The following is a 24,193-nucleotide window of genomic DNA, read 5'->3' as shown; positions in this document are numbered from 1 at the left end:
CTGGAATTACACCTCTCTCTAAATCAATGTGCGTCCTCGCTGGTTCACTGAATTATTCCCCATCAATTTTCTTTCTAGGGGAACATTTGGGAGCAGATGTTCCAGATATCCTTCATATTGGAGATGATCAATACAGTGCCATTTATAATCACGGTGAGTAATGAACCAATCAATTGATCGGTTAATCTGTTCCACAAAAAATTTGCAAATACACCCTCATTTAGGCTCAAGATCATTTTGGTATTGGATTAATTTGGCCAAGGGCATAATTATTTTCTTTCTTCTCTCTGTATTGAGAAGAGGTCTCAGGTATGTGAACTGCTTAGTATTTTACTGCTAGGTGTGACTTTTTCTTTCCATTTTGCTTTAAGATCTTCTGGCCTCCATTGAGAAACATATTTGTCCCCGTATTTCTTAACTGCTGGCTAGCCAAGGGTGCCCTGGAGAACATGATCGTAAGTATTTGTTGTACAATACGAATATTCCCTGCACTTCTCACCCACTGGGTACACAGCTCTCTCAGCAACAGAGCACAGTCAGAGAGGGTGCTATGACATCTTCTGCCACCATTACCAAGGCCAGTTCCCCGCAAGGTCTGTACACCCTCTACAGTAATGTATCAGCCCCAGATAGATAGACAATGTTTTAGGCTGTCGAGACTCCCTCTCCCAGTATACACAGTGGTGCATGGACAGTTACTGCTTATTAACACTTCCAGCACAGCACGAAACTGTTGAGACTCGCCCTCGACAATAAAATCTTTTAACGATGCACCACTGATATCTGGTATTTTTAGGGTTCTTATTGTGACTTCTCTTTAATATGCTTTCTTTGACTTCATCATTAATTAACAGCTGTCTGTTGTATGTACCGATGTACTAGGAGAGCGACAAATGAATTGTCCCTTGGGGATAAATAAAGTTGTCTGAATCTGATTATCCACAAATTCTTCCATTTGTAAACTCAAGCACTGTTGGCCCCCAAATTATAATTCAAACCATTCACCTCTACTGTTCCCACCGTTTCTTCACCATAGTTGCTACCTCCAACAGGAATAAACACACAATGCCTCCCAAATTACCAACCTCCCCATTTCTAACCTCTCAGACCTCACCATAACATGACCCCAGCATAAAAGAACACGCTTTCTTTTTTACTCCTGAGGCCTTTGAAGGTGCATTATCCATCCTGTGGCAGCCATATTGGAAGTCCTCCTGGAAGTCCTCCATGAGTAACGTGGCTATGAGAGCTGAGTGGGTTTATACAATTTAGCTGTCTAAACAGAATTCAATTGAGCAGGCTAATTTCTTTCTGTCTGGTTTGCTCATCTGATTTGTGCACCAGCCAATGTATCTTTTTGATGCTTGTGTTATTAGCTACATTAGTTTGGGTAACATTGTTGGCATTAATGCCCATTACTTTGATAAATCAGCCTGGTAGCTAATTAGTTGGCTATTAAAGCAGCAACCATTTGCTCAGGTCAGCTGAGCTGGCTCTTGTTTGGAGACAAGATACGAGGGGCATGAGATAGGTGATTTTTTTTTTTTTTTTTTTTCACAATGAAATAAATCCAACTCAGGCTGTTTACTTTTAGTTTAAGACTAAACAGATTCCCGTCCACCCTGCAGCATTTTATTTTCAGGTGTGTATCTCATATGGATGGTTAAATAGAGAGCTGTTACTTGCACTCATTCATTATCCTCAGTAGCTGCAGTTGTTGGGGGTTAGTGATGCAATGTTTCTATCCTGTAAATGAGATGTGATAAATATGCATGTTTTGGGACCATTTTAATCAAAAAAGCAGAACCAACAGCAAGACAAGCTAAAACAAAAAAGGGGCAAAAACAAAACAAAGCAAAATGCTGCAATGAAACATGTAAAAGAATAAAAAAAAGTATGCACAGCACAGAATTCTGGTGTTGTAGTATCAATATTGTCCGGAATTTACCAAAGGTGCAAAGAGACTGGTACATTGAATTGAAGGCAATTAGACGACATCCAGCTGGTGCAGTGTGTGCGCTCTCACTGTGATTCAGATGAGACCATGACAGCGTAAGAGCCTCATGCCAAGGCGGTAGTTGGGCAGATGGTAGAATCTGATACCAGGCTGACCAGCACATGGAGAGAAAGCAGTGACCGTGACAATTTGGAGAGGCGGCGAAGGGAGGCGGTGTCAGGCAGAACATGCTAATGAGGTGCAACTGAAAATGAGTCGTGAGCTCCTACATTTCAAGACGGATTAGATTACTAATGTAGGGGAAGAAACAATATAGTACTAAAGAGGACAGTCTATGCAAGTCAAAGCAAAGTTAATAGAAGTAAAGACATTATTTTTGATGCAGTTTTCATTGAGGATTTAAAATGTTGGTAATTAATTAGCATTCCAGAATGGAACATTTATGTTGATTCGTAATAATCGCTATAGACAGAATGGGAATGAAAATTATTAATGCGCAATTGGCCAACAGATCCGTCACCTGCCTGTCTAATTATCTCTTTTCTTGTGTCCAGAATGACTTCCACCGTGCCATCCAGAGGACCCACTCTGCCATGTTCAACCAGGTGTTCATCCTCATCTGTACCTTACTGTGTCTGGTTTTCACTGGGTGAGTGCACATCTGTTCTCACTATTCACCCAAATGCATCTGTGGGGGCACGTTTTGCTGTTTCCTGATCTTTGGTACCACATGACCCAGAAGACATTATCACAGTTGGCAGTGTGTACGTCCTGGACAAGGCAGATTATTTCAATAAACTTATTCAAAAGCTCTTGTAAACAGACGTGTTTAGCTGTTATCGGCACAGAGGTTGGGCATGATAAAATTTGACTAAAAAGTACTTTTCACGGTATCCTTCAAAGACTGTGGCATTCGTTGTCTCAAAGTCTGAACAATTTTGTGCCCAAAACTAGTGATGAGCAGCAGCAAAGTGCGTGCCAAAACATACAGCGGATATCAGGGCATATGCGCTAAAATGCAGGAAATAAGTGAGAGAGTGATAATAAGAGAGCGCAGCAGGAGAAAATTTTCAATTGAAGGGAAAATCTTTCAGATGTTTTATATGCACACAGTCATTCTCATTTATTTCCTCTTTCATCACATCAACCTATTTTAATCAAGGCTGTCACTTCTTAGACCTCTTAGCTCTTTGGCAGCCTTCTGTCCAGTCCGACATCCTCATTCCCCTCTGCCTCAGGGTTTCATTAAAATCTCCAATGAAAAAACTCAAATGATTTAGCACAAGCAGTGAGTTGGAACTGACAAAGCAGTCAATAGTGTCACTTTAAACGACATACTGAGTAGGAGCCTAAGGTGTATTGACTCAAGTGCCCTTTGATCTTGAGCAAATTGTATTTGTATCCAGCAAAGTATCTTTTCAGATGTTTTATTTTAATTATCTTCACCCACAGGAGACATGCCTGTAACGCTATCAAGTAATTGTATAATTCCTCATTTTTCTGCAGAGCTTGTGGGATCCAGCACCTAGAGCGAGCCGGGAAGCACCTGACCCTGTTTGACTCCTTCTATTTCTGCATTGTTACCTTCTCCACTGTGGGCTACGGGGATGTCACACCACAAATATGGCCCTCTCAGCTGCTGGTGGTCATTCTCATCTGTGTTGCCCTGGTGGTGCTCCCACTGCAGGTAATTACTATAGGATAAGCTAACCTAGGAGTAATGTAATAAAAAACGTTACAGTTACAAAGTGCTTTACGTGGTTAGAATTGAAGGTTTTCCATACTTCAGTAAACCTTGTACTAGGTCCTGTCCTGTCAGGAATGCTTTTGATATTCTGCATCTAGTGCTTCGGGGGTTATCATCAAATATTAAATGACATTTTCTTGCACCTGTCACAGGCTAAAAAAAAGGTGCTTACTTTGACATTTGTGGCTGCAGAACAAGTCTGCAAATCTCTCTCAAAATTCAGTCAAAGTCATGCTGACTCACACTTGGTGCAAGTCCACCTATTCACTGTGTTTGTTATTAGTAAACATTTAAACACATTAATCACATCAAATGCTCTGATGTATTTACTGTGCCTGCAGAGCAAATTAGGTGAGAAATAGGAATGAACTTCTGCTGTTTGCAGACTGCTGCATCAGCACTTTTCACTCCACTGCTTTCACCATCTGTGTCCAGACAGCAAATCCATCTCTTTCGTTTATTTCATTCTTGTTGCATCTGACATCACGCCGTTGTGATGATTGTAACAGTTTGAAGAACTAGCATACCTGTGGATGGAGAGCCAGAAGTTAGGAGGGAACTACAGCCGTCACCGGGCGCAGACAGAGAAACATGTGGTGTTGTGTGTCAGCTCGCTGAAGATTGACCTGTTGATGGATTTCCTCAACGAGTTCTACGCTCATCCCAGGCTACAGGTACCAAACAGTGGGTTTTTTATTTTGGATTATTAGAGAGTCAAGTATGTAGTCAGTATAAAGGTGACATTGTTTAGTCCATGCTTTAAATTTCTGCTTTTTTTCCAGAAAAATCAAGGTTTGCTGCTTTTTGGCTTGAGCATAGAAATGGATATGTGATAAAATAGATTTATACAGGCATTTTGCCCCGGCTGTTTGTTTCTGTGGCAGACCTTTTCGGGTGCATTTGTGGTGTGCTGAGCCTGGGCTTTTTTTTGCTGAGCTTGTTCATATCCCTTGTTTTTCAGGACTACTATGTGGTGATCCTGTGTCCAACTGAGATAGACATTCAGGTTCGCCGTATCCTCCAAATCCCTCTGTGGTCCCAGAGGGTCATCTACCTTCAAGGATCTGCTCTCAAAGACCAGGACCTGATGAGAGCCAAGTGAGTGAAGAAATGCACGCATGCTTAAACACGAACATGTACAGACAAACAAAAATATAATCATGTTTTCGCTTCCACGTCGCATTTAAGCAGACGCAAGTGTCAGGTCTGATTCCAGCTTTCTTTGTAAAAGTGCACAGGCTGCCTCCTGCTCTGGGTGATGTAACTTGGTTCTGGCAATTCAATCTGATTATCGGGCTACATGAAACCAAGCCCTGTGTAATGTCTAGTTCTTAAGACATTTGATCCTCATGTTCGGAAAAAGGTTTGAGATTCAGTCTTCCACATAATCCATATTTTATTCACTTTAGATTCCTGATAAGAATCTCTAAATTACTTAAATGTAAATGTAAGGTTTAAGTCCTCCGCTGTCAAATCAGAGTCCTTGAAGTGCTGTTAGGGGATGAGGTACTTACAAGTCCACTTGGCTGCCCTCTGCTTGCACATCGGTGTAATAGGATATCATTCTACAGTACGTTGATCATCTGCTCACATCAAAGGCCACATACATAGGCAGCAATAGAAACTGTGATACTGTAGATCTCACTAGATTGTGTTTGACCTGTTAATTCTGTCTCTGTCCCTGCTATAATTTGCAGCACCATTGTACCACTCTTGTTTTTACTGTTGCTTTAAGGGATCTTGCTTCTGTTTATCGCTTGTCGTGTTCTGATCAGTGGTATGATACTTCTCACCAGCACGTGATGATCATAAACTTGTTCAGGAGCCCTTTCTTCTCTTCAACGTGCAAAGTCGTGATTAGATGCTATGGCAATTTCACGCACCAATATGCAATAGATAAAAATCACCCAACCAGGTCAAGGCTTTTAGACGCATCAGCCTTCTTATGCTGAAAGATTTTCTTGTGATCATATCACATTGTAGTTCACGGAACATTTCCTGTCACACACGAATGATCCCTGCCCCTCATGTGTCGATCGCACTGAGCTTTAATGTCAAACAACAGCAGATTGTCTTCATGCTGCAGTAGAATGCAGCTTTTGACATTTTCAGCCATTGTCATGGGACATTAGAAATCATCCCTGCCTAGTTTTTCTTTACAGCACTGATCTCCTTAGATAATTAGTTCTACATTTGATGGAATGTCTTCTCCTTCGCCTGTCTGCGTTTGTTTTTATGTTTGTATCTCCGTCGGCCCTCAGGATGGACGATGCCGAGGCCTGCTTCATCCTCAGCAGCAGGAACGAGGTCGACCGCACTGCTGCTGTGAGTCACATCAACAGGAATCTGTGGAAGCAGTCGTAAATTCTGTTTCCTTTCCAGTAGAAACACTTCTCACTATAAGAATAGTTTCACAGGAGCAATATCCCTTCACACCCCACTTCCTTTTCATACATTAGCCAAGGGAGTTGGAGATATTTAGATGTCGTGATTCTGTAGCTGCCATCGAGTATTGAGAGCACATTGAGTTGCCAAGGCAAACTTTATGGTCCATAAAATTCAGATTGCATTTACAAATGAGTCACTGCTTGAGTGAAATGGAACCATTTACTCTCCCACAGGATCACCAGACTATTTTGAGGGCTTGGGCTGCGAAAGACTTTGCTCCAAACTGTCCTCTTTACGTCCAAATTCTCAAACCAGAAAACAAATTCCATGTTAAGTTTGCAGGTAAGCACGGGTAGACTCCCTTCCTACAGACACACAGTTATTTTGTCTTTGTTTTTTTACACTTGTAAGTCTAACACACTATATTATTGCATTATTTCAATCAGATCATGTGGTATGTGAAGAGGAGTTCAAGTATGCCATGTTGGCACTGAACTGCGTGTGTCCGGCCACGTCTACCTTAGTCACACTACTGGTTCACACCTCTAGAGGACAGTGAGTACACACCACTGTTTTACTATAACTACAGGTAATGTTAGCATTTTTTATTTACAACAATATCCACAAAAGTCATTTACATGTATGGCACTTTAGGTGATGACACTGAAATGTATCAGATATAAGAAAGAGACAGTACAGCCAAAGTCATCAAACTGGTTGAATTAAACTTTGATGACCAGTTTTTAAAGGATTAGTTTGACATCTTATTAAATTCGTGTATTTAATTAGATATCAAACTAATCTTACCACTGTAATATCTGTACCTAGATATGACGCAGCGTTAGCTTAGCTTAGCATAATGGCTGGAAATGGAGAAAGATTTAGCCTATCTTTGTCCAAAATTTGTCCTGTTTCCAGTCTTTATGCTAAACTAAGCTAATGTCTCCTGGCTCCAGCTTCGTATGTACCGGACAGTCATGAGAGTGGCATCAATACTCTCAACTAACTACGAATTATTTTATTACATAGAACACTCAATTATTCATTTAAGGTTTTTCATTGTGTTAGTCAGTTATCAGGCAAACTTAACTGGAGTCTAAAGCTTTCTTGAAATGTCACCTAAGCTACCTTGTGACCTTAGATTTAGGCTTGATGTTTTCAAACAGTAGCAACTCAGCTTGACATTCTCCTTCTCCTACTCTCTTAACTTTTTGTCTCAACCTCACATAACTAATACAAAACTATTATGTTTCAAGTCAAGATTTTACTGAACCAGAAATACTACCTCTGGTTCTAAAGTGGCTCAGCCTCCAAGAAATAAAGAATTTTATAAAGTAAACTTCCAAGCTTTCTAAGTTTGAGTGCTCTGTTAATGTTTAATACCTCCTTGTGTCATTATTCATGTGGACAGATTCAGCCCACTCGGTTAATATTAGGGAAAGATGACTGATATGCAGCAGAGTTTTGAAAGTTGGGCAGACTGTACCTGGTTTGTGCCTGCAGAGCTGACTTACTGCAGAAACTTGTCACTGCCAAGTCAGTAAACATTACACTGTTTCTTGTTTGGCAATAAATCTAGCTGTGTTTTTCAGATTCTCTACAAGGTGACCACCACATACTGTATATCCTCACTGCTATGCACAGCAGAGCCACAACACATCCATTATAATGTCCATTATGGGAACTGTCTTGAGGCTGTGAAGGTGACAGGAATGAGAATAGACTTTCATTGTGGCAGGTGTTAATTTAAATATCATCACATTGATAAAAAAGTTATGAAGTACATGAACTATCTAAATGAAATGACCTCATAGCCTTTTCTCTTTTGTTCATTATTCAGACTACAATTTACGAGGCTGGAAAGTGAAGGGCCGTGATAGGTCAGACAGATTTATCAGTCTGTGGGGAAATGAGAGCTATGGAGTTATTCTGATAATGCTGTTTCAGGGAGGGGCAGTTGTCACCAGAGCAGTGGCAGAGGACGTATGGACGCTGCTCTGGAAACGAGGTCTACCACATCCGCTTGTGCGACAGCAAGTTTTTTGGGGAGTATGATGGAAAGAGCTTCACCTACGCCTCCTTCCACGCCCATAAGAAGTTAGTAATCTTGGCACACTATACTAATAGTTTCCTCTACTTAGAGTGATTGTTAAATGTCTCTCTGAGAAAAATAAATAACATTTGGATCTGAGGCCCAGTTTCAACTTTGCCCCCCCCCCCCCACCTCCCAGATACGGTGTGTGTTTGATCGGAGTGAAGAGAGAGGATAACAAGAGCATCCTCCTGAACCCCGGCCCCCGCCACATCATGGCCGCCCCTGACACCTGCTACTACATCAACATCACAAAGGAGGAGAACTCGGCATTCATCTTCAAACAGGAAGAGAAGCACAACAAGGGCCTTCCCGTCACCGGCCTGTACGACGCCCCCTCCAGGCTGCCTGTGCACAGCATCATCGCCAGCATGGGTGAGCCTGAGAGCCAGCGGCATAAAAAAATTACTTTTAGGAGGAGAATTAAGGAAGGGAAATTTTTTTTTTTGTAATTCAGGTTGGAGACAGTCTTAAATTTGTTTGCTTGAAAGGGTTTCCATGTAAGAAGAGAAAATGGATGCTTCGATGTTTATTTCCTCTAAACTGCACTCACACTGAACATTTCTGAATGGTGGCTGCCATGGTGATGCTGTATGCTTTCGCTGACTGTTATGCATGAGTTTTCTCTTACATGCATTTTTACTTTCTTGGCTGACATTTATTGTGTTGTGCTTTTCCTTTGACCTGTAAAAGTTGATCAAGCCACTTCATATGGTAAGTTTGTGCATGATGCATCATATTTTTACACCTATTTATTAGTCCTGTAAGTTGATGGCGTATAATTGACAGCATGTTATACACTGTACAGTAATATTTAATTGCACTTTTTAATAAAAGATCAAAGATGATATATGTATTCTACATATATCATGTTTATAATATACCTGATATATGTATTAGGCATATATCATACATCATATTACATCCAGCAAATATGATGTATTAGTGAGACACAGTATGAATACTGTTTGCATGCCCTTTGTGGTAGCTTGAGGATACACTTGCGTAATTCAGAAAGCAATACATTTTCTCCTCAAGGTCAAATGAAGCTGAGCTAAAGAAGGGGTGTGATTGTGGCAACAAAGATGCTGATCAAGCTAAACATGGACCTTTCTATTATTGACCATCCAATTTGAAAAAACGTTTTTCAGAACCAGAGTGTTTTCTGGATCGTAAAATAGTTGTGGATTCGCATTTATGTTCAAACATTCACAGTCGGCCTAATAAGGCACTATGTCAGAACTGCTGTGTGTGCCATTTCTGCACAGCTGTAGAGATTGCTGCTCATACAATAAGCTTATGTAATTTTCAGGGACTGTAGCCATAGATCTCCAGAACCCCGATCCTCCCGAGGAGAGCAGCAAATTGAGCTTGCCGACGGAGAACGGCGCTGGAAGCCGCAGGCCAAGCATCGCACCCGTCCTAGAGATCGCTGACTCCTCCGCCATTCTGCCCTGCGACCTCCTCAGCGACCAATCAGAGGACGAGACCAACCAATCAGACGAGGAGGGTTCTGTAGGGTCCGAGTAAGTGTCGTGGCTGGGGTTAAAAAGTAAGAAAGAGGGGCTTGGGCGGTAATGGACCCAAAGAGATTTGGTGGTTTTGTAGTGTACAGCATGTCTGGTCTTGCAGCAGTAAAAAATGATGTCCTCATAGTGCAAGTGCCCCCTGTGCTGTGTACTTGATTGATATCACCGGTCCTCCTCGTCTTCATGTCTCAGTGGTTGTAGGAGGGGAGATGGATGGGTTTGGAAAAGGCGTGTAATCTGTATGTCATAATGCTGTAAGGTGCAGAAGTGGCAGTGATGGATGCTTATGTCATGAGAAGGAGGTCAACACGTTTCCTCTTGAGTGAAGCTCATGTTATGTGTCCTCACCAAGATCCTCACCCCTCTGTGCTCATCTGTCACTTGTCCAGACAGATAGTCGCCATGATGGCAGCTCAGTATGTCAAAGGAACCACTTTATCTCAGCAGCTTTGTTCCTCTATTTTCTCTCTGTGTGTGTGGTTTCATTAAACGGAGGGAGAGGTACATTCAGGATAAATTGGATGCTTGTGGCTCACAGTCCGTACCGCAGCCTATACAAGTCTTTTTGAACAGCAACTGTTAGACCCAGACATCAGTTGGCCTCATAAAGCTGGACCTAACCTCTGCGCCTCTATTACTGCGACCCATGACTCTTGAGTAGTTTTTCTTCTTTAAGAGTTGTCAGACAGAGCAGTTAGGGAAACAGAGGCAACTGCATTCTCTGAAATAAACACTTAGAGCAGCTCAAGGTCCCACAGTGCCATCATGTGGTGATCAGGTTGGAGCTGCATCTATACCCAAAGTCACAATCTCTCTTTTTTATTGGCAAGCCAGAGTGCACAGTGAAACTGATTGAGTTAATTGCATTTGAATCATTACAAACTAGGCGACACAGAACCAAATTGACACACTTGTTGCAAAACAAAATGAAACAATTAAAAATGAATGTACAGCAAGAAGATTGTAATTGTTTCCCGTTAGTACTGAGCTGCAATGAGTCCTTCAGGCTTATGAACATCTCAATTTGAGCATCTGCAGAATCTCGTAATAAACAATTATTATGATGGTGATATTGTGTGATAAAGTAGTGAAGAGAGATTCAGTGACACTCAGCGCTCATGTTATACAAGTTTTCAGTAAATGTGTCAGTGGAAGTCCTCACTATTTTTGTATATGTGGGTTTCTTCAGAGAAAAATAGGTTTAAAAGAGAGATTGTTGAAGGAAAGGAAACTCCCAGTTCAGAAATGAACAGCATTACTGGTGGATCTGATACTTGAATAAAAAATCCAATACCTGCACAGTATGTCAGCCAAGGTTTTTACTCCAGTTCTCTGACATTAGTTCATTTATACAGTTTAGAGGCATCTTTTGTTTCTTTTCCATCAGCTTTGTGAAGGGCTACCCCCCCAACTCGCCCTACATCGGCAGCTCTCCGACTCTGTGCCATCTCCTGCCACACAAGGCTCCATTCTGCTGCCTTCGCCTCGACAAGGTGAATTCACACGCAGGAAAGGACAGAAACAGCACAGAGCTTACCCTCAAAAACATCTTTTTTCACCATGTTTTTTATTAAAAGAAATGCCTTTTGATGTTTCTCCTGAGAGCACAGTGCGACTAAAACCTGACTGACTTCCTGCTGAATTGTCTGTCTCCTTTCAGGGCTGTACACACAACAGCTTTGAGGATGCCAAGGCATACGGCTTCAAGAATAAGCTGATTATAGTGTCTGCAGAGACAGCAGGAAATGGTCTCTACAACTTCATTGTCCCTCTGCGGGCGTACTATCGGCCCAGGAAGGAGCTCAACCCCATAGTGCTGCTGCTGGACTACCCGTAAGACTTCCAGCCATCCTTTCAGCCCAGTGTTTGCTGGCTCTTATTTCTACAATTATGTAAACAAAAATGTCAAAAAAGAAGTCAAAAACTCAATTGCTTGAAATGTCAATCATTATTTATCAGTTTTTATTCATATAGTGCCAGTTCATAAGAAATGTTATCTCAAGATACTTTTCATACAGAACAAGTCGAGACCAAACCCTTTAATTATGGGAGACTCAATGATTCAAGAATTCAAAATTAAGGATTCAAGAATTCCCACATAAGCATAACATTAGGCAACATCAGGGGAAAAAAGGGCAGCTTCCTGCTGGGGTGGCAGAGGCCTCTAGCACATGTACCACCATTTAACTCACTAAAAATGAGACAGCATGGTAATTTGCTATCTGATTATTATATGGGTCATCTAGTACTTTTTAATATTAGCACATTTTCAGAGTCCCAGGATTGCCTGCAGTGACGTAATTATCGCCTGAAGTATATGGGCTATACCAAAGTATAGAAAAATAATTGTTTCACATTCTCCCTGCAGAAAACTGGATTTAAGATAAATTGAATCTACGTGTGCCTGTTTGTGTGTTTATATATATTTGCATTTGTTTATTTGATGGATACACGCTCAAAATAGTGCTCTATATGTTTGCAATTTCAAACAACCCAAGTGCTTTCAGTAGAGAGTTGATAATGTCGCCTGGAACTATCGGCTCGCTTTGCTTCAAGATAAAGGAAAGAAGCTCCTGCATTATTCAATGACAACAGCTCCCTCTGCATATTTGTGTGTGTCTGAGGTGCAGTGATCCACTCACTTTACTGCCCTAACTCACTGTGGGTTTCATTAACTTAGGTCAAACCTCTGCGGTTTCTGAAAGAGATGGCTAAGTGACACCACCAGTTGTTTCCATAGCAACCAGTTAAATCCTTCCTCTTGTTGCGTAGTAATAAAAAATATGTTTCAAACTGTGTCTGCCCCACTCCGATCAACAAGCAAATCTCATGAAATTACAGCAGCAATGTCGTAATGCATGACTGAGGTTTCACAGAGATAATTAGTGTGGGGTGCTCATTCATGATGTTTCCTGTTTCCCACAGGCCAGACAACCACTTCTTAGAGGCCATTTGCTGCTTTCCAATGGTTTACTTCATGGCTGGCACTATTGATAAGTATGTGTTTGGATTATAAAAACTACTTTAATGATCATGTTCATCTCAGTCCATTTTTAATATAGCTACCAGCAAGACGGCTTCAATACAACTTACATTTATCCTGAATAAAATGCAATATAATCCTTCGTGGGTGCTGGCAAAGTCAGGCCCTGATTAAAGGAAACGTTAAAAACAGCCATTGGTGATGTACTTTGTATTTCTAGACTGATTATACTGATTTCCTTATTTCCACATGTTGCTGTGGGCTAAGGTTAAGATATTCCCAGCACAGCTACAGAGGAGTTAGATAGCAGAACACTTTAATAATATCAACAATAAATTATGCATTGTTGTCAGTCTCTGAGGATCCAAAGGAAAATGCTGCTTTCCAGACTCAAGTTTTGCAGTTATGTTCAAAAATCATACAGCATGAAAGCCATTACAAACCATAGAGACTCTATTCCAGCAGAACGTTGAATGCAATATGTGCACACTGGGATTAGGTTGCACCCGCTGTTTGAGAATCCATCACAAGCTCTTCCTTAAAATCTTAAGAGAGCTTAAATAGGGAAAATGTGTGGTTGCTAGGGAACACAGGTTGTGCCGTCCAATGAAAATCAATTATTTATGTAAACAGGACACTGTAGCATCACTAAGTTTTAACATAACTACCAATAACATCTAATTCTCTCATAATAACTCTTAAAACTGCCGTGAACACCATAAGTACATGATCCAGGTTTGTGGAAATTCTGTACACTAGAATAATTAATGTAATGAACTGAATTTCACATATTCTAAATGTTGTCATGGTATTTCCTGCCATGTCGTAAGTAAAAAAAAAAAAAACGGTTGTTTTCTGCGCCAGCTTGGACAACCTGCTACAGTGTGGTATCATCTACGCTGACAACCTGGTGGTGGTGGACAAGGAGAGCACCATGAGCGCTGAGGAGGACTACATGGCAGACGCCAAGACCATCGTCAACGTCCAGACCATGTTCAGGTACCACAGAGAGAGACATTAAAGTAAACAGTACTGTTTTTGAATGTGCACTCCATTTGCCTAACTAACTTCATCTGTTCTCGGTCAGACGCAGGAGAGTAAACTTGTTTGTCGGAGTTGGTGAATGAGTTAATTTCAAAGACAAACAACAGTTGCCAAAGCTCTGAGAACACTATTTTATTTAACTAAAATTAGAAGCATCTATCACTGCCACACTGCATCTTCCCCTCCCATCTCTCTACTAACGTTCCCCCTCCTCTCTCCGTCTCTGTCTCTGTCTCTCTCTGTCTCCCCCTTGGCTCAGGTTGTTCCCCAGTCTCAGCATCATCACCGAGCTCACACACCCGTCCAACATGAGGTTCATGCAGTTCAGAGCCAAGGACTGCTACTCACTCGCGCTCTCCAAACTGGAGAAGGTGAGTCCTTGAGAAGACTCCCTGGGTTTGGTTCTGACTTCTCCTTCTGTCTGAAAGTGACAAGAGTGAAACTCTGGAAGCTGGATTATATCTGCAGCAGTGTAATGTTAAAATAAGGCTAACCTTTGTCAGCACCTTGTGTTCTACACATCTAAATAGGAGGTGATCATTTTTCCTCTTATGTGTTACAAAATCAAACTTAAATATACAGATAAATGGTAAATGCTGATTATAATGTTTTGCATAGTTTAGGAGGTGAGTGAAATGGATCTGTTGATATGATATAGATAATATAGATAGAGCTATTTCACCTTCCCCAAAACTTAATATTTTGTAAAATTTAAGTGCTTTTTCATGTGCCGATATGTGATTTCTAGGTCTGTTTTCCAAGTATTGACAGAGAGAATAAAACAAGACGTAAGAGCAACCGAGTTCATGAATTTCAGTACTGTATGGTTTTAAATCATAGTTGCTTCGTACTTGCATGTGTTCTTTTTTCCTGCCTACAGCGATAACTTTAAAAAGTTGCCTCTCAACCAGCTTGAAAGTTTTCAGAGGTGAAAACCAACAGGTCTTTTTCATTTTCACATAAGTCTTCTTGGAGATGGAGCAAAAGAGCAATAGTTCGGCAAACATCAAGAGAAATGTGAGAATTTAATATCTGGTTGCTTTGTTCCTCAGATCTTTATTTCTTCCTTTGTTTTGTTTTGTTTTGTTTATCTCTTCAGATAGAGCGCGATAAGGGCTCCAACCTGGCCTTCATGTTCCGGCTGCCGTTTGCTGCAGGCAGGGTGTTCAGTATCAGCATGTTGGATACACTGCTTTACCAGGTGGGACTGACTTTTGGGGGTTCATCACGAAATATGTCAAGATAAATATAAGTATCTTATCCTTAGCTTTTCTGTGCAGCTACGTTAACCTCAAAGGAAGTCAAGAAATGAGCTGAAAAGGGCATTTAATGGCAGCGAGGTGTGTGTTTTCTACTGACATTTAGAATCTTTACATTAAACAAAGTCAGTGTCAGTGAAAGCAGTTAAGTGTTTTTCCTAAGATGAAAAGTCTCCAAAAGAACATTCAAAGACCTTTTCCACTGACTCATTGAAATGAATGAATAAAATATCCCAAAAACAAAGCTCTATTGCAGGTAGATTAAAAAAAACTCGCCTGCAACGAACAACACAGATTTAACACAGTAAATGAAACAGTGTGGGAGCATCTGGTAAATTAATTAAATAAGTTTTATTTTCCCAGTCATGTTGGGAAGCTCATATACATAAATATCTAAATCCCAATAGCTCATCAGGTTGTTTGCATCTAGGCTTGTTTATTATAGTTAAAAATGTTTTTGCCTGCTTTCACAGTCATTCGTTAAGGACTATATGATCGCTATTGCGAGGCTTCTTCTCGGGCTGGACACCACCCCTGGCTCTGGGTACCTGTGCGCTGTAAGTAGGAATGCTCATGTTGCGAAGCACGCAATTCATAAGTTTGAGTAAAGGAGTGCTTCATGGTCACGTCTGTCCGATTCTCGTGGTCCTTCCTCAGATGAAGATCACAGAGGAAGACCTGTGGATCAGGACTTACGGCAGACTCTTCCAGAAGCTCTGTTCCTCCAGCGCCGAGATCCCCATAGGGATCTACCGCACCGAGTCGCACATGTTCTCAACGTCAGAGGCAAGTTCAGTTTGATCAGACACTTGATGTCTGAGACCTCGCTGCGGTTTGGCTTTAGCCGAGGCAATAATGCTGATTTAGCTTCCCGCCATTATCCATTCCTTCTCCTTTCTCACCTGCCTTCTCCAAATTTGCATGATGTCCATCCTTGCTTTGCACCTTTTTTTCTGCTTTCATTTCTCTCCTGAAATGCCCTTTTCTTTCCTTTTCTAAATTCAAGAATTTTGTTCACTTTCTTCCTACCTAGCTGCTTTTAATAGTCATCATCTTATTTCTCTTGCTCTTTTCATTGATCATTGTTTGCCTCTTTATGCATTTCTTTTAACATTAATTAACATTGATCTTTCCTGAAAACTTTGATGAATTCTCAATAAAAAGTCACCGATAACTTTCTCTATTTTAGTAGTGATTATTCAAATAGAAATCAGCCTTTAAATGGTATTTGGCATTTTAGGTAAGAGACAAACTCACCAGTCACAAAACAGAAATGTACCATTGCTGGCTGCTGTTAATTATGCACTATTTTAATAGTGAATGATAAATAGTAGTTGTGATAATGGTGATAATAGTAAATGCACCATATACACCAACTTTTGCTTTGGATGCCACCATCTTTCATTGCATCTCTTTTTGTTTGGATGTCTGTTTGTCCTCCTCTTGTTTCAGTGCAAAGACAGTTACACGCAGGTAAGATCCAAATGCACTTGTTTTTATTTTGGATATTTCAGTCAGCGGTCACCTTTTGTTTAAAGCAGGCAAAGAGGAAAAATCCCTACTGGCATTTTTCTGGCTTTTTTTTTTTCAGTGTAGAAAGTCCATAACCATCACAGTTGCACAGACGGCAGCATTAACGCTGCCACCCTGTTCTTTCAGTCTCAAGTGTCCGTCAACGTGGAGCAAGGCATGGAGCACCGCGAGCGCGGAGAGTCCTGGAAGGAGAAGACGGCCCACAGAAACTCGACCACGAGCGACCAATCAGAGCACCCGCTGCTGAGGAAGAAAAGCATGCAGTGGGCGCGGCGGCTGAGCAGGAAGAACGTCAAACCGTCCAGCAGGGCAGAGCGCATCTCGCAGCAGAGACTCAACCTGTACCGACGCTCCGAGCGACAGGAGCTGTCTGAGCTGGTGAAGAATCGCATGAAGCACCTGGGCCTGCCCACCGTGGGATACGGTAAGTGGAGCAGCTGAAGGCATGATGCTCGGAGAGGTGACGGCCAGTCCATATATTTGCTTTGTTATGAAGAAGTTAACTTAAGGAAGTTGGCATATAACTCAGTGCTGTAGTTTATGATGCATTACTTACTGTACACACAGTATAGGTGGTTATGAAGAATTATTTGATTTAAACTTTAATTTCATTTATAATTAGATAATTATGTTTAGTCACAATGTACCTGACAGTAAATAACTCAAATTATAATGTTTGTTGCAGATCGGAGTCTCAGTTGTTTGAACATTTCTTTAAGGCTACAGCAGCCCTGGAGGTGGAAATAATGTAATTGGTTGAGTTAAAGCTCAGTGGGTAGAGCCTAAGAATCTCAGTTTTAAGGTGAGAGAAAGTAAGAAAAACTCAAATAAAAAATGTGGCAGCCCTTTTTATGTTCTCTATCATATGAAAAGGCAAGTCACCAGGCTAGCTACAAACTTTACCTGTGTGGCTGCGGGCTTGTTTGGTTTATTGACACTTTAATCAAGAGCTGATCTACATAAACCATTCTGGCTGGATTGTATTTCCTCTTGTAACGTAATATTATAATTAACAGCTTCACAAATGTGAATACCTGCCGGTTTCTATGTTTCTTAAATATGTCAACTTAGACTCTTCCTCCTTTGTTAACAATTTTCGGCCATTTCAGAGAGCAAATGATTAATCGGTAATAATAATAACAATAATGGTGAGTAATTAATTGAAATAGTTACTGAGTCTTACTGACATGATCTCACAGGAAAAAACGGTGGTTTTGCGGCAGACCTCTTGATGCTGTCGCCTACACTTAATCACCAGTGATGCGATGAGTCAAGCCACAGATATGCAGTCAATGCAGTGACGCTACTTTGAGGATATTTCTGTTTTTACTATTTTCTTTTGGGACATTTCGAATTGAGTCTTATCCCAAAAGCTCCTTTATAAGACATGCTCATCATTAGTACCTGGAGGAAGTATTCTCGTATTAGTCTGAGACGGCTTCAGTAACTGTAGCTGCTCTGTGATCGCTTGTTCTTTTCACAAAGCCTCCGAGGCTCCACTTGCATGTATGCAGGGGTTTTGTGCAGCTACAAATCGCATCATTTAAGTCGGTTTTATACTTCATCATGTTGCATTATTTAGATAAGTAGCCATGTTAGCTCCATTTCGGCGCACTCATCTGCGTAAAAAGGGGCAAAACTACTCATAGCACAACATCAGCTCCAGTCAGGCCAGAGTTTTTGTACTTTTGACTCAATAAAACAACAGAAACAGGAGTTCAGGTGATTCTTTTGCTCCACCCACTTTCAACCAATTGAATTATTTTAGCCATGAGAAAACATGCATTTGAAAACCTCAAATCTATGTTCCAGTCATTTTTATCATCATCTCATTGCCCGATTAAGACGTGGTCTTGATGGTACAGATCATTAGCATCACACTACATCATCATTAACCTTCAGAAAACCTCATTCTCTCACATCACTTTCACACTCGTCAAACTCTTCCTCCATGTGTCATCACACACACACACACACCACTACATAGTCACGACCATACCAACATGTGGGTGTGAACACATCATGCATGAAGATGCAGGAGCACCAAACGCCGTCTCAATTGCATTTAAACACAGACTGCAATTGCCTGCATTCTTACCTGCTCACTTCTGTACTTTTTTTGGTTTTTTGTTTTCTTTAGTCCTTCTCTCCTCCCAGCTTCACGCTTCAAACTAAAAAAGCAGAATCATGCCCCAGATGTGTTGCACTTGCTAAATATTATGTAACATGTCAATTAAATACGTTTCAGGAAGAACCCCAAAAGCTCAAGATCTTCTTATGAGCCATGAATGTCAGTGAGGATTACTGCAGCAGGATCATGACATGTGACAGATGAATAATTTGGAAGTGATTCTGTGCACACCCTACTGCATGGCCTATTTGCATCTTCGCTCTCACCTCTTTTGAAGAAGTTATTTTTTAAACTGCAAATGCATTCGCTGCCTGCCTGATTTTTTTTTTTTCTTTTTCTTGTCCCCCCCCCCTCTCTTCCTCCTCTGTTCCTCTCCTCCTTTCTCTCTCTGACTCTTCTGTCTTCCCTCCTTTGGCTTTGTAGAGGATGTTTCTAATCTCACTGCGAGCGATGTCATGAATCGAGTAAATCTAGGATATTTGCAAGGTAATTTGTGTGCTGTTTATAACTGATTTACAACATATGAGTGGTTACGTCCATCTTGAAAGGAATTTGTCCTTTCACCAGCATCCATTGAAGATTAGTGCACTGAATTTATCCACAAAAGTAGATATATCCATTTTTTTATCCATCCTTTGTTTGATTTTATTTTTGGTTGATATAAAATTAATAGTAAATTAGAAATGAACGAATTAGGTCGCTGAAGTTTAACAGTGAATGCCCTTGCTCAGAGTTGCAGGACATTTCAGAGCACCCGTATACAGAGGGGACCAGGCCGTCAGGTTAGCTGGTTGATCACAGTACTGCAACTTTACTGCATGAGTGTGTGGGCGAGTGTGTAAGCGTGTGTGTGTGTGGGTGGGTGGGTGTGCGCGTGTGTGTCCTGCCAGAATGAGTGGTAGACCAGCAGCCAATCTCTCTCTATCTTGCTCTGCTATCTCTCTCTCTCTGTCTGGTCATTTCTGCATTGTGTTCCCGTGAGGTGACGTCCCAAACAGCTAGAGTCCTGCAGGGCATCAGAGTATGGCTTTGAAAGAGGGGAGCGGATCACATTATGTCTGTGGATGGAAGGTTAGATGTACAGTTAAAATGTGGACCTTTTTTAGATGCATAAAGAGTAATGCGTGTCAGCGATGTCCTGCTGTAGAAACTAAAGAACTCGGTGGAGGAAATCCCACTCGGCTTTGCAACGTGGGGTTCGTTCCCTCCGCCTTGTCTGTTATTTCCATACATCAGGACACCTCACACTTATACCACGGCCACTTGACCACAGGCAGAAAAGAAGCAGCGCTTAAATTCTCATTCATTTATTTCACTTTGTTTTTAGTTTCATGTGTGGTTTGATCTGTTAGACTTAACTAGTTCTGTTGCTATGATTGCCGGCAGTTTAGTAAAGTTTGTGCAGAGATATAAAGTGGTGGTACAGACAGCCAGCGAGCACATTGGTTTTAGAATAAAACGTGACTATGATCTCAAAGTGTGAACTTTCACTTTAAAGAGCCCAAATTCAGCTGAAAATCTTGGTTTGTCTGACCTGCAGTGGTGTAACGTCTCGCCTCGCTGCAGCGATGTAAAAGAGGGTTCGGAGGAGGAGGGTTATGGAAAGATGCACGGAGTAGAAACAGAAATTGTGATCTGGGAAAGATGTATATCTATATATTAAGGAAAATAAAAATGCAAATAGGATTACAAATTGAAGTGTTAAGTGTATTTGTTGTGGCAATAACTAAGAAAGCTACCAGCCACGATAGTCTGACTGCACAGGACGGCCTTCAAATTAACTGGAGTCAGATGTAACAACACCTGCTGTGACAGAAAAGACTACAGGAACAGCGAAACGTTGATAAATGGTTGGAATCTCCAGCTTCTGCGACCTCAAGTGGTAATTTATATAATTACTAGTGTTGAATAAGATCCAGTATCTTAGATATAATATTAATTTATAACACTATTCAGATGAGGACATTTGGAATATGATGGAGACAGATGTAGGAGAGGAGTGCTTTAAGAATTTCTTCCATGTTAAGTGCAATTTATTTCTTGCTGCTTCTTTCTTCGTTTCTTACAAAAGTGGGCACTGAAGTCACTGATGGATCGTTCTGGACTGCAGAACCACAACAATAAAAACCACCACAGACTTTTTTTCTGACTGCCAACTAATCAGAAATGTTTTTTCCTGTGGCCATGGTATAATCCATATTTAATACTCTGAGTAGTCTGCAAAAACAAACAGTGGATTAGAGGGGAAAACAAATTGGTACAGTCCGTACCAACTTTTCTCTCCGCTTCCTCGATGGGACATGACCATTCCTTAGTATTGTGGAGTAAATGTAACTTCCAGATGTTGATGCAGCAGCAGGCTGAGCTCTTCCACTCTCACACTCCCAATGTGTTCTGCTCCCCTCTCAGTTTGGTTTGAGTCGCTCTGCGTTTGGTCCAGTCTGACGGATGCTGGAGCATGTCCTGTGTGTCTGTGGGGTGTGTGTCACGTGTCACTCTGGGATGGACTGTGGTGGCTGAGTGTCGTCCGTTGGCATGGCAACCTGCCGCCTTTACCAGCCTGCTGGTCCCGTGTTGAATGCGCAGGAGAGAAAAAAAAAAAAAAAAAAGGGAATGCGATGGATTATCGGTTTGTTGCGTTGCTGCGGACGCTGTCTGCATGCTGGTGCCGTTCTGAAGCTGCTGCGCATGGGGGAGCTGTTTCAGTCAGCAGGCAGCATGGGCCTCCCCTTGTTCCACAAAGTGCCCTGTCAGTAACGGTTAGCCCTTCTCTCTCTTCCACCCCGCCTGGCTTTATAAAGGGCCACAAGCAGGTGGGTTGTCATGGAGACACATGTGCCCTCCTCTCCCTTCCTCTGTCCATCACACAAGTAGGAGCCACTGTCAGAGAGCACTCAACACACACACACACACACACACACACACACACACAACACAGCAGTATGACTCATCTGAGGAGTTCATGTTAAAGTCAGTTTCCTCTTATTGAGTCTTGATGAAATTTGAATAAAATATAAGACCTCCATAGAGCAGTTTCCATGGTTACCTTAACTCTGCTGTGGAAGCTTCAAAAGAACATTGTTACTACTGTTAATGCTAATTTTTACAGTTTGACTCAAACTATTCACAGCTAACAGCTATATAGAAAGTCTTCAGAGTAATTTAAGCTAATTTTCAGTTTATTTTGTATTGAAAGACGATGAAAGAGAGGGATCGTTAAAGCATTTTTCAATTTAAAAAATAAGCTTTAAATCACATTAAAGCTCATTTTATATTTATTTGAATCAAATTAACATTTATGAGTAATTTCAGTTACCAAATAAAACAATTGCTAATTATGACTTAAAAAGTTTAATGACAATTTTTTATGATTTTAATGACTTCTAATGACAAAATAAATGGTAAAAATGATAAATCACCTTGGTGTATACGTCGGCTGAGTAGTATAAAGAAACTGTAGTACAAAAAGGCCAAACTAGGTTGGAGGTAATTTTAGTAAAATAAGATTTAAAATTAAAAAAAATTTTAATTTAAAATGGAAAAAAAGCAAAAAAACAGCTATACAGCTCTTTATTTCCCATTTAAAACTATATTGTGAGCTCAGTTTATAAACTCCTCTACTGGTACAGCTAATTTCTCATTTTAAAATTGTTCAATTGTAATTGTTAGCAGCATGTCTTTGAAAGCAGCATCCCCACAGCTATTTTCCCGCCACTCGCTCTGATACTTTGTCCTCACTGAGAGGTTGAAAACGAGGGAGTCTCATATTTTCAGTGGTTGAGGGGATCATTTGCTGGCTGATGTACTGTATAATGGAGGAGGACGAGGGACGCTCCAGAGCGGCTCAGAAGGTCTCTTCTGTCTCCTTTTACAGACGAGATGAACGACCATCAGAACACGCTGTCCTACGTCCTCATCAATCCTCCTCCCGACACCATGCTGGAGCTCAACGACATCGTGTAAGAACCAAAGCAAAGATACACTCTGCTTTTTCTGGGGGGTTTTGTCCATTACTTTGGTAACAACAGCATTATGGCACTTTGATATTTTAAATTACCACTTCACTATTTGAATACATATTTGGAAGCACAGTTCAGTTGTTATGTAGTATAGGAGTGTATGTTTTCTGTATAATGTTTGTCAGCACTATTCATTTATCTCTATATTATACTAATGTATATTTTTATCTCTAAATATTTTCCCGACTTTCCAAGTTGGAAATCTGACATCAGGTTGTGTTCTAGTTTAAAGTACCAACTGGGGACTCGGAAAATTCACTAATGGACCGCGTCATTAACCTTCACCCTCCTGCTGAGTCCTAGCTGATGTTGACTTTGTCTTAACAGGTACATTATCCGGTCCGACCCGCTGGCACACATGCCGGATGACGCCCAGGTGGGGTCGGCCCGCTGCACCAAGAACCAGCAGGACTTTGGCACAGAGACGAGGGACGAGACTCACCTCTGAAACCCCCTCTTTTCCTCGACACCCTGACCCTTAACGTCTAAGCCCCGCCTGGGCCGACAGAGCTCGTTTGTCTCACACAAATGAAAGCTCGCCTCGGGCCAAGAACAGCAGTCCATAGTGAATGTGCATTATGTGTCTCTCAGCCTCAGACCAGAAATAATCTACGTTTTAAAAGATGGCCACGAGAAGACCTGCTGTTACCCACTGAGCTGCTAAAGGAGGATGCATGAAGAGTGCCTCGCCATCAACCGCGAACGCCCCCCCCCCCACCCCACCCCCACCCACCTACTGTACTAACACACGACACCCTCGCAAAACAAGCTGAAACGGAGAACCAGGCTCTGAAGACGGCTCCCTCCTTCCAACCAAAGGTCTGAGAGATGTGAACGGTGTGACGAGAGGTCTCTGGACAGTCAAAGGAGGTTTTCTTGCACATACTCTACTGGATATCTAATCATCACTTCACCCGGGGGTGAGGTTGCCTGTTCCCACCTAAACCCACGAAGAACTGAGTCTCACGGGCAACTTCACCCTCCTCCACATCTTAACAATCATGTTTTCTACAAGTAAATGCTATGAATTTCTACCAATTCAAGCATTTACCATGAAATTACTGTACATGTGTACTTTTCTTAATTTATTACAAATGTCTGGTTTCCTTTTTCTTTATGAGCACAAACTTTTTTTACGACAAACTGTCATCTGTGAATATACACACCGTAGTGGCACTTTTATCAGCCATAATAGAATTGCCAGCTTCTCTCTTTGTTGTTTTGGACACTGATTTTTGTTGTTGGTTATTGTTAAAGAGTAAATATTGTTAATTTATTTCACTATTTTAAGTCTGTTATAGCATTTGTGCCATTCTTTTGTTGACTATTTCTTTGTAAATATCTTTTGAAATGGTTTGGACATTTTGTGCCATTTAGCATCCGTTTTGTGACAGTGTTCTGTTTCTGTTTTTTTTATACTAAGAGCCGATGCATTGGCCGGGCCGATATTATCAGCTGATTTTACCTTATCAAAGGTAGGTATGTCTGTCGATCAGTAAATGAAGGCCAAG

General features: G+C 41.2%; 1 protein-coding gene across 1 annotated transcript in view; it reads left to right on the top strand.

Moving 5' to 3' along the window:
- The window catches only part of kcnt1b (potassium sodium-activated channel subfamily T member 1b), a 64,688-nt gene extending 40,911 nt beyond the window's left edge, over positions 1–23,777 (top strand). Inside the window, exons 8-30 of the mRNA XM_070833194.1 lie at positions 79–153; positions 372–455; positions 2,512–2,606; positions 3,464–3,644; positions 4,214–4,378; positions 4,666–4,802; positions 5,966–6,029; positions 6,326–6,434; positions 6,539–6,647; positions 8,040–8,189; positions 8,324–8,559; positions 9,497–9,710; positions 11,101–11,206; positions 11,374–11,546; positions 12,639–12,710; positions 13,561–13,695; positions 14,000–14,111; positions 14,840–14,941; positions 15,473–15,556; positions 15,657–15,785; positions 16,659–16,956; positions 22,538–22,622; positions 23,010–23,777. Of these exons, the coding sequence (XP_070689295.1) occupies positions 79–153; positions 372–455; positions 2,512–2,606; positions 3,464–3,644; positions 4,214–4,378; positions 4,666–4,802; positions 5,966–6,029; positions 6,326–6,434; positions 6,539–6,647; positions 8,040–8,189; positions 8,324–8,559; positions 9,497–9,710; positions 11,101–11,206; positions 11,374–11,546; positions 12,639–12,710; positions 13,561–13,695; positions 14,000–14,111; positions 14,840–14,941; positions 15,473–15,556; positions 15,657–15,785; positions 16,659–16,956; positions 22,538–22,622; positions 23,010–23,130 (3,036 nt within the window). The 3' untranslated portion in view covers positions 23,131–23,777. The remainder of the gene's footprint in view (positions 1–78; positions 154–371; positions 456–2,511; positions 2,607–3,463; positions 3,645–4,213; positions 4,379–4,665; positions 4,803–5,965; positions 6,030–6,325; positions 6,435–6,538; positions 6,648–8,039; positions 8,190–8,323; positions 8,560–9,496; positions 9,711–11,100; positions 11,207–11,373; positions 11,547–12,638; positions 12,711–13,560; positions 13,696–13,999; positions 14,112–14,839; positions 14,942–15,472; positions 15,557–15,656; positions 15,786–16,658; positions 16,957–22,537; positions 22,623–23,009) is intronic.
- Positions 23,778–24,193: the final 416 nt, after the last annotated feature.

This window comes from Pempheris klunzingeri, chromosome 7, assembly GCF_042242105.1.
Source record: "Pempheris klunzingeri isolate RE-2024b chromosome 7, fPemKlu1.hap1, whole genome shotgun sequence".
Lineage (NCBI taxonomy): Eukaryota > Metazoa > Chordata > Actinopteri > Acropomatiformes > Pempheridae > Pempheris > Pempheris klunzingeri.
Note: the sequence above shows the minus strand (reverse complement) of the source record. Positions and strands in the feature narration are given on the sequence as shown.